We start from the raw sequence: 10,489 nt of genomic DNA, 5'->3' as shown, positions 1-10,489 counted from the left end.
CTTGACGGAGAAACTGTATTTAAGACAGGACTATTCATTTCCAGATTACCGCAGCGTATTCCAAGTTGAGATATATGCAATTGCATGGGCGACCTAACTCCATCAAACCTCGCCTTTATTGTGAATAGTCAAGCTGCTGCCGTCAATACCTTTGGGTCGGTAGCACCTAACTAGATATACCGACAGCATAAAGTCAGTCTCTGCTGGATCTCTGGACATAGGGGTATGGAGAAAGCAGACCTGCGCGCGAGGAAAGGATCTATGAAAGAATAAGGCGAAACAATTTAAAGTAAATAGATTTCCTTGAGATTCCTGTTTTCAAGAGTTAAGGGGATTGCTGGAGCAGCTACTAACAGCAGGTGAACAAATCTGTGCATGCACTGTATCGCGTGCAATCTGTCCGCCGCTCCGATAAGCGAAGAACACAGAGTTTTCTAGAGCTCCAAAATAGTCTGGCATAGATATGTAGAAGCCGTAGATATGTGGAAGATATAGATTCCACCCAGTACTTTTTATGCGAATGTGCCACAAAATTTCGAGAACTTTGACAAATTATGGAAAATTATTTTAATGGGTCCATTGAGCTTAGCCCGAAAAATCAGGTTGGATTAAAGACATATCTTTTCGAGCTTGCAAGAGGGGGCACTTTCATTCCACTTTCACCCGCCTGGAATGGAACTGATATCCTTCTCGCTTCATGCAAGCTCTTACTAAGGGAACCTTTCCTTGGTGGAGCGGCTACCAGCTGAAACCTGCAATACAACGTACCTTACGTGGCCGAAATGGAATATTCGGAGATTGAGAGCAATTCTCAAAATCAATAGAGGCGTCATTTCACGGGCCATTGGCCTCCTCACAGCACATATCCTGATAGGAAGGCATGCAGAATGCCTCGGGGTCAGCCACAATCACTACTGCAAAAGCTGCAACGGGGAAGAAGAGCCTGAATCAATCAGGCAATTACCCTGTTATTAGCCTGCACTATGCAGGAATAGACAGAAATTCTCTGGTATAGGATTATGGCAGTGGCTAAGGTTCATACACTCCACAAATTGGTTTAAGGAGTAGGGATTTTGGATCCATGTGGCATCACAATGGGCCCTTGACTGGGCCTTAGTGTGCTGGCTTCCTCTAAGTTTAGCAGGCATTTAAGTCTAATCTAAAGTTATGTAGGGACAGGTTTGGGCAAATTCTTTTCTTCGCATCACAATGTGCCTTTGCGGCCTCCGTGGGAACTCTTTAAGCAGAGCTGGCCGTTTGACCTAACCAGTCTGTAAGAATTATAAACTTTGAGGAATGTTTATGAAATAAATAAGTAAGTAAGAAGAAGGTTAATTAGAAGTCTATGGTTAGGTAATAATTTGTATTGCAGTTAAAATGCAGAAGTATAACAGAGAAGAAGGTCTCTGCGGATAACAGAAAGGACATAGGACATACAAATTTACAATGATTAGCAGTATATGAAGTTCGAATTAATTTCTTATATGCGCCAGAGCTTTGAATAGTTAGATAGCTGCTTCATAGGTACTTAAACTAAGCGTTCACTAGGGTTAGGAGATCTATCTAAATCCCACCACACTTAGGTCATTTCAGACCTCGATGCTTCAATACCGGCCTATGTACGGTTTAGAGTTATGTTTAATAAAAGTTAGTCCTAGCACTAGTTTTGTTGACAGGAAAGCTAATGCAAAATACCATATAAGTTATAACTCTTTCGGTCATAAGTATTTAATTCATTATTTCACAATTAACTGAGCAAAAATAGCGACGGCAGAAAGTAGTGCCCGAAACGAGTAAGTTGTACTAGAATGTTTGGTTTGTGTCAGCTGTTACTAAGACCTGATGAAATTACTAATCCTCCTAAACAGGCTCAGCAAGGGACATCTCCCATGCTGTAATGAAAATTTTACTAACCCTCATAAACGCAGGGCGCCCAATGTGTGTATAATACATACATACTTACATATTTGTATATTAGTATTCCAGCATTTGCCTAGCGGTTAAATAACGTCAAGGCGACAGACATGTTTAGACTCATTAAAAGCGTTAAGTTGCTTAAGGACAAATATGAACGGATAGTAGATAGTTATTTTGTTTGTGGAGCTCGTATCAAGTTATTTTTGTGTATCCACCCATGACAAGATTGCCACAATTGGGTTAATACCTAAGCTATTATTGCAATCACAATGTAGCTAAGCCTTCTTAATTAGTTTCATTATTATATATTTACATATAACTAAGTAACCCCTAAACGAATACCACAATTCGGTTAAGAATATTTATGGTAAAGTATTTAAGCTTATTCAAGTTCCTTTTTACATACATATTTATGTATAGGGAATATACATATATATATACACATGTAGATATAAAATATTTTCGAAATTTCTCACTTACCTTCGGCAGCGTACAACCGTCACCATGATGATTGCGCCCAGCAACGCCGAAATCACCGAAACGATAATCAGTGTTAAGGGCCAACCCAATTCGGAAGCTTTTTCTGTGTGTGGAAAGAGAAAAGCAAAAAAAAAAAAAAACATAAACGGAAATTAGTTATGGCATACCATATCCGGCGGAAAAAGGAGATAACAAAATCCTTTACTACTACTAGTCATTCACGGAAATTCACGGCAGAAAAATTAAAAGGCCATTCAGTGGAGTAGATAGGTACATACTTGCAGCAGAGGTGGAGTTATGCTTACACATACACACCTCAAACACACATCTAGTATGCACATTAGAGTGCCACATGCTCCAAGGGAAGTAATTTACAGAAAAAAAATTGTTTCTTTTTCGCCAAGAGAAGCTTAATAAAATAACTCAAAATCAAAAACTGCTTTGCTTTCAGCTCCAAAACGCTTATGAAAACAGCTTGCTGTATGAACACTTTCATATAGCTACAGCGATTTGAAAGCTTCACTTAGCTCGGAATGGCTTTGTTCGGCTCGGGCCCGCTTACTGCGTGAACGTACCCTAAGGCACTCGCTACACGCAGAGAAAAATTCTGTTCTATGTAAAAGCAAACCCGACCGGATAAAGTTTTTAACTTTTTGTTCCTAAAATTTTAAAAGATATTCCGTCCTAAGCCTTTCAAAAATATCAATAAACATGAAAGCAGAATTTGTTGCCAAGAAAAAATCTTAAAATTAGAATTTCTAGTTCGATGTAAAAATTTTTTAATTGAACTTTTGTTACCGAAATCCTTGACAAGGCCATGATTTAAGTATCAAGTTTTTTTGGTATTTTTTCTGAGTGTAGGGTGGTATGCTTCTTATACCCAATGACGTGGGTGCTTATAATCAACAAGACATTACTCAGGATAAGAGGTAGCGCTTCTAGAATCGTATGCTGATGATCTGGCCATTACCATTTCTGGTGGATGTCTAGCCTCGATGAGTGAAATTTTCAAGCGAAAATTGAAAGACTGGATAAGAGAGAAAGAACTGGAGCAGAGAGGTGCGGATCTAATAAATCCAGATGAGAGGGCCTAGGTACTACTATTTGAGGGAAATAATAAGGGAATACAAGATAATCTCGTTTTCCACTATAGCTCAGTAATAGCACTCTAACTTCTAAACTATTTATACAAATCTAGGAGTTGTTGTGGAAAGTAAATTGGCATGAAGGCTGAATGTAGAAAAGAGTTCGCAATGCTAGAGCGCTTGCAGCAAAACGCTTGCAAATGTGTGTGACGTATGTATAAATACCCTTCACTCAAGCATTGGATCTACACAGCAGTCATTATTTACATCAGAACTGCTCTAGGTGTTGGTATAGTGGCCGTCCGTCCAAAAAAAAGCATAATTTAATAGGTTCAAAGGTGTGCAAATCCTTCCGTAGCTATGTATAAGTAGTTAACATTCTCAATCTGTAAGGCTACAGACCTTGTTGCAAATAAATGAAGAAATCGCTCCTGATACTGAAAGTAAACACAACGGTACCTTGGTCAAAGTAATTTTCGTCCACCAACCGGTAAATAAGACTATGTCACTTGTCGGATAAGCCTTGTATAAGGGCCCTACGTCACAATATGTAGAGCAAGATGGGTTGGAGGAGGAACTACGATACAATCACCACATCTATCAATTCTTTAAGGGCGGGTCTGGAAGGAGTGAGGAATTGGAAGCTTCTGAAATTTGTCTGCAGCTTTTGGACTACTAAAACATTTTATATGATCTATGGGATCTATGCTGCAATTAAAGCAGCTGATTTTACGGAGAATCTGGCTTCAGACAGTCCGAAATTAGATCAGCAATGGCTACAATGACAAACATTCCTTGCGTTAACCTATGAACAGAATTCGCGAACTCCGCGTTAATAGTTGATTCGCTATAAATAGCGCACAAAGGAATGTGCGGGATATGCTAGTGAAAAGCCGGAGAAAACTAACACTGGGTAACACAGCAATCTTCCATACGGTATCACCATTATTTAATTCTGAATTAAACGCAGCAATGACTTTGAAGCCGAAAGCGTTAACAGCCTGCAATCACCAAATATATTCCAACATTTCCAAGGCTGGATTGCCAAGGTACGGAATACCTTAAAGCTAGGACTGACACAGACTGAAGAATGCATGATATGTGACAAATGTAACTCCAAAGGCACGCTAGAACGTCTACTACTTAGCAATCTTGGCTATGTTTTCTTCTTCTCACACACTAGATTAGAAAACAAACTGACCTCCACTTTCTTGAGAACACTAAGGATCAATTTACGGTCTATGTGAGATGTTATGGAAGAGCCAGTCGAAGCTAGTCTACATTTAGCTCTTGAATGATGCTGAACTGCTTAAAAACTATATTCCGCGAATCCTAAAACGAACCATTTTTCCATCCAATCTGCGAAAAAGTGCAATTTTTTTAGGTGTGTTCCACCCTAATGTATGTAAATTTTCATATCACTATGCGAGGTATTAGTTACGGACACACATATCATGAATATATTCAATGCACAGTTCCGGAAAAGCACCTAAAGCCTCTAGCTGTCTCCGCATCCTAAATGCGCTGACAGCAACGAATCCTTTTTTCCATGCATACCTTAAAACATTTGCATAGACAATGATTGCCAAGCACATACACACAACCACAAGCACAAACACTCGCAAACTTCATCCTTAACCACTTCAATCACATAGTACACCCACAGACGTTCGCCCATCTGGTGTCCAAGCACCTTACATCAGTCAGTCGCACTCGCACTCGCACTCCACTTCACCCCACATTCCACACAAATCCATACAACCAATTTCACTTAATGGCAGTATACTTTTACACTAAACCACTCAGCACTCACCCCACGCTTTCACGCCCACTTTACTCACCTATTGTGCCCTCGAATATAAATGTACTCTTCGTAGGCATAGCCCATGAGCACAAATCACACGTTGTCAGTCCATCACTCAGCACCGGTTCATCGGGAAAGAAGGGTGGCCGCGGTGGCGGCGGCACAAAACGTCCATTCCATAAGCCATTCTCGCTAGCGTCAAACGCCAATGGTGAGCCAAACAAATCGTCATCGTCGTCAAATATATCGAAGGACACATCACGAAAATTGTTCAAATCCTCAGCTGAGCTGGCGACAAGATTTTCTATGCTTGGCGGCCGGAAGGTTGGATATGTGACAGGCGCAGCAGCATTACTGCTGCCTCCAACTCCGACTCCACCACTGCTACTGCTGCTTGAGCTACTGCTACCGGTTCGGTTTATATTTGTGACAGCATCGATGGCAGGCAGAAAATTGGATAGCAACATATTGGCGAGGCGGTTGGGCAGTGTGTCATTGGGATCAACAACATTTACGCCTACTCTACTTCCACCTCCGGTATCCGTATCGACATCTGGTTGCAATCGTCGTTCCAATGTATCCGGCTGTTGAGTTGATATGCTATTGTGGTTGTAGTAGCTGATGCTGCCGATACCGTTGCCACTGATGCTGGATGGCACTGTTTCCTTAGTTGCTGTTGTTGTAGTTGTTGAGTATGATGTTGCTGACGCTGCTGCTGCTGCTGCTGTTGCTGTTGCTGCGGATGTGAGTATTGTGGCGGCTGCTGTTGCAGCTTTAAGCACTGCCGACCTGATGGGCCGTAGGCTGCGGGTTGGCGCGGGCGTTGATATTTCACTTGTTATGGCAGGCATTTTATTTACTTTTTGTTTTGCACTTTTTTTCCGACTATGCTTAGCTGCTATTAGTTCGTTTTTTTTTTTTTGTTTTGCTATAAACTTTGCACAAGTAATTTTTGTTGCTGTAGTTTCTTTTCACAGTTACTTTAGTTAGTTTTTATCGCTTAGCAGCGGATTAGTTAGCATTCATTGCGCTGCGCCGTGTGTGTGTGGCTGCCACTGCAGTACGACTTAAAATGTGTACTTAAGTTGAGTTTGAAACCGTTTTCACCCGAATCGACGGCACCTACGTCCTCTCGTCCTCTCTTCTTCCACTCCTTCTGCCTTTCCCTTCGCTTCTCCGCTCTTGCACTCTCCTGCTGTTTTAAATTTTATGCCATACAATCATACAAGGACATAAGTACGCGCTCGCACACACACACACATACAGCTACGAGCCTTGAGCGTGTAAAATTGTTCTGTCTCTCTGCAATCTTTTATACGATTATCACTATGTGTGCAGGAATTTATTTTTCAGCACAATCTGATGTGCCGACACATTTTTTGTTGAATATCCCTCAACTCGCTATCCTTTTGCTTTGATTGTGACCTTTTTTCTCTCTACTCGGCTCTGCTCTTATCTTCTCCTGCTGTTGTCACATGTGATTGAAGTCAATTGCAGTAACTAAACCTTGGCTGTAACGAAAAAGAAAGCAAAAGAAATGAGTGAAAAAGGAGATTAAAAATGGGGATAATATAGTTTTCGTTTTTTATCTAGATTTTATTGCCACGAAAGGACAAACGTTGAACTTCATGTTCGACAGCAAAAAAAAAAAAAAAAAAATGAAACATAGAGGGAGACCGGTTGAGTGAGAGTGTTGGTGGAGTGTGTGTTAAGTGTGCGTGTAAAAGTTGTTGCAATCTGTTAAATAAGCCAATAGAAAGTACTTTTCTTAATTGAAACTCACTGAATGAAAAGGATGTGGAATCTTGTAAAGTGTAATTTAGCGAGAATTGTGAAGTGATTTGTTTCGGATGCTTTGGAATTCAAGTGGGGGCATAGGGAAAATTGTCTGACCATTAGATATCGATTGGAAAACTAAAATGTGTATTGGTATGAAAGTAATTATTGGGCATACTGCAAATATTGAAATAGTTTGTCTGATCACTTTGTTTAAAAAACCAACAAAAGAAAAATTTAAAAAAAAATAACTTTTTCGTAAGTTCTTCGAAATTACGGAAAGAGAGTTGGGGAAGAGACATTTTAGAATTCTTTTGATATTTCCATTTCGATTATTTAATGTTTATTATCTTTTTTTATGAAGAACCATTACGTCAAACATTGTACAAAAATTAGAAAAATTCGACAAAGTTTCATCCAAGTTTGAGCTTTTTAATTAGATTTCTAAGAAACATTCTGAGTATGCAATTTTTTAGCCCATTAAATTTTAGTATTTCAAATTTTAAGTATATAGGACTTACCGTTGATTTTAGAAAATTTCTTTTTGCTCAGTTTCTCATACTCAAAAAAATTCTAAAAAATCTGATTTAGAAGTTTCAGATTGTGAGAAACATTTGTTAATATAATGGTGATTTTGTTTCTACAAAAAATGTTGCCTTCTCATCGCCCTCCTCTTAGCGTTTGTGCGTAGTGGGCAAAGAGAAGGCTGCATTTTTAGGTAGAAACGAAATCGGCATAAGATTCGTCAAATTTTTATAAATGTTCTACAAAGCTTGAAATTTTGATTTGCAGGTTTTTTTTTAGATAATAGCAGCTATATTTTCATAGAAAAATAATAAACTTTTTAAACAAAGAAAAGTAGCCAAAACTTGCTTAAATGTCTTTTCTCTATTTACATTCTCGCCACCGTACGTACACTCTAAAAAATCTGTTTCAAAATGCGACTATAAATCGAGTATATTTTTGTTTACTTTTAGAATTTTTTTGTAAATTTTTTTAGAGTGTATGTAGTTGCAAAAAAAGGTGTAATCTTTCTAATGTTGCAGACACTGAAACTTTCCTTGAGGATGTCAAAACATTGATTTCATTGGCTTCCACTGTATGCTGTATAATTTTGTCATAAATTTTGTATTAAGAAATTAAAACCTTATTATAAAAAGGTTAGTTTCCATATTTAACAGGCATCTTAGAATAAAGCCGATGAGAGACTTGTCATTGCAGATATTGAAAAAAAATTCTAGTATTAAGTTATTATTAGCTTAAGTATTTTGCCGACCAAGCGTCGAACTTGTCTTATGGGATGGTGTATACACCTAAAACTACTCCAATACGGGAAGTACCCATCACCGCAAAATTTTGTACCCTTTCGGCTACTTTACTTTACTCGGCAATTTTTAGCCAGTTTTTACATGAAGCCATGGGTGACATGGTGTGTCATTATTCTTTGTAATATCTAACTACATCAGTACAGGCCTCCAGACTATGGCAGAAGAGGTCGTGGCGTATATTAGAGGGAGGCGATTTTATTTGGGACTGATCGGCACTAGCTAATATGAGATCAGAGGTCGCGATAGTCGTTTCGTTGATGAGCTCATCCGATGCAAGTCAACGAAATTTTTACTTTAATACAATTTTATTGTTGATTAAGCCTGAACGAAGCTGCAAAGATTAGAAAAACCCGCATAAGGTTTACTTAGAATTTTGTATAATACCGAAAACCTTTTGCTTAGCTTTCAGCTGCGGTTAAAGCTGGCAGAAGACATGAGATACTTATATGTATGGTTTTCATTCAATTTTGCTTTTGGTGATTGGAGTGAAGAAAATGCAAAAAGAGTATAGAATTTCGAAGTATCCTCACCAAAGGCCTCGTCCGAACGAAGCTGTGATCAAATTATATTTCAAAACTTCTTCGCTGTTCACTTTTGGTGCCAAATAAGCGGTTAAAAGGGGATCCACAGCTTTTCAATTCCTGCTTAGACACCTCAAAATATTTTCGACTAATTTTACCTCGGAAGAATGTTTTCCTTCATAAATTTTTTGGCTTAATTTTCTAAAAAAATGCATATACACTCACCAGAATATGTTTGCGCACAGTTTTTTTTTTAATATTTGCAATGTTTTTCGTAATAAATTTTTTCGTTAATTTTTAATATAAATATAGTTCATTCTGCATCAAATGGCATATAAATTAATGATTCAAAATTTTTTACAAAATTTAGGAAAATTCGACAAATTTTCACCGAAATTTTCAACTTAAAAAAAAATTAGAATTTTAGTAGTATGCAGAATAGTTGAGTATGCAGTTTTGTAGCTCACTCAATTTCAGTATAATAAAGTGCAAGTTTTAAGTGGCTATAATCTACCGTGGATTTTTGAGAATTTTTTTTACTGACTTTCTCATACAAAAAAACTATCACGCATATGGAAAATACGAGCAGCATCATCAGCAAATAAAATTCTCTTAAAACTTGCACTTTGTCATACTGAAATTAAGTGAATTCTAAAAAAAATTTGTTTAAATTTGAAAATTTTCGTGAAAATTTGTCCAATTTTCCTAAATTTTGTAAAAACTTTGAAGCATTAATTTATAGCCATATGATGCAGAATGAACTATATCTATACTAAAAATTAACGAAAAAAATTTATTACGACAAACATTGCAAATATTTAAAAAAGAAACATATTCCGGTTAGTGTATGTACATTCTACGTTGTTTCTTGAATTCTAACATCACATCGAGAAAAAAAAACCTTAGAGTTTGAAAACCTTACATCCGCACATGGGCTAGGAAATGTTGTAGGGTGCACTCGGCTCTTTGTCACGTCCGCTTGCTGGTGTGTATGCGATTTATGCAGCCGGCACAATAAACACTATAAGTGCATAAGCCAGATGTACACCTTTTAAAATCTATAACTTAATGTACTAAGTATGCGGCTAACCTGACCAAAAAGTAATCAATGGCAATTCATTTGGAAAAAAGAATATTGAATAGTAGTTGTAGTGAACTATTCTTTTTAAAAGGATCAATAAATTGTGGTTGAAAAAGGTATGTATGCACAAGTATGACTTACAAAATCAATGAAAGATAGCGCTGTCAATAGGAGCAAAAAAATCAGTATAGTGTATAGAGTTGCGGAAGATCACTATATGCGGACATCATCGCCAGAACAAAATTTGGCCTCAAAGTTGATCTCGACTCTTTTGTGAGCGCATTCGCCAGACATCAAAAGAAGACCAGGAGCAGCTATGCGATGTTCGTGACATTTATATGCTTTGTGGCAGTTTATTGGGGACAAATTCTGCATTTTTTTTTCAAACAATAAAACAAACGCACGCAAATAATAGATATCCTTATTGCAATTCTTTACATGGCTTATCCCTTCTTTCCTCTAGCCGCAAAAATACAATACTATCGTGTACAATCAAA

The 10,489-nt window shown here is 37.8% G+C and overlaps 1 protein-coding gene across 1 annotated transcript; it reads right to left on the bottom strand.

Moving 5' to 3' along the window:
* Positions 1–2,393: 2,393 nt before the first annotated feature.
* On the bottom strand, positions 2,394–6,798 carry LOC108378715 (uncharacterized). The gene is made up of 2 exons (XM_017635019.1): positions 5,324–6,798; positions 2,394–2,500 (listed from the first exon to the last, which is right to left on the bottom strand). Exons 1-2 carry the CDS (start codon positions 6,135–6,137, stop codon positions 2,394–2,396), a joined length of 921 nt encoding a protein of 306 aa, XP_017490508.1. The 5' UTR covers positions 6,138–6,798.
* Between the last annotated feature and the right edge of the window lie 3,691 nt (positions 6,799–10,489).

Source organism: Rhagoletis zephyria, unplaced genomic scaffold (assembly GCF_001687245.7).
Source record: "Rhagoletis zephyria isolate East Lansing unplaced genomic scaffold, Rhagoletis_zephyria_1.1 Rzeph_scaffold_14743, whole genome shotgun sequence".
Lineage (NCBI taxonomy): Eukaryota > Metazoa > Arthropoda > Insecta > Diptera > Tephritidae > Rhagoletis > Rhagoletis zephyria.
This window is presented reverse-complemented; position numbering and strand designations above follow the sequence as displayed.

Bases quoted from the DNA above. Each gene is read 5' to 3' on its own strand.
- LOC108378715 (XM_017635019.1), bottom strand. From the start codon at position 6,137: ATGCCTGCCATAACAAGTGAAATATCAACGCCCGCGCCAACCCGCAGC. The intron at 2,501-5,323 runs GTGAGTAAAGTG...TTCCACACACAG, and splicing joins TATATTCGAGGGCACAATAG to AAAAAGCTTCCGAATTGGGT.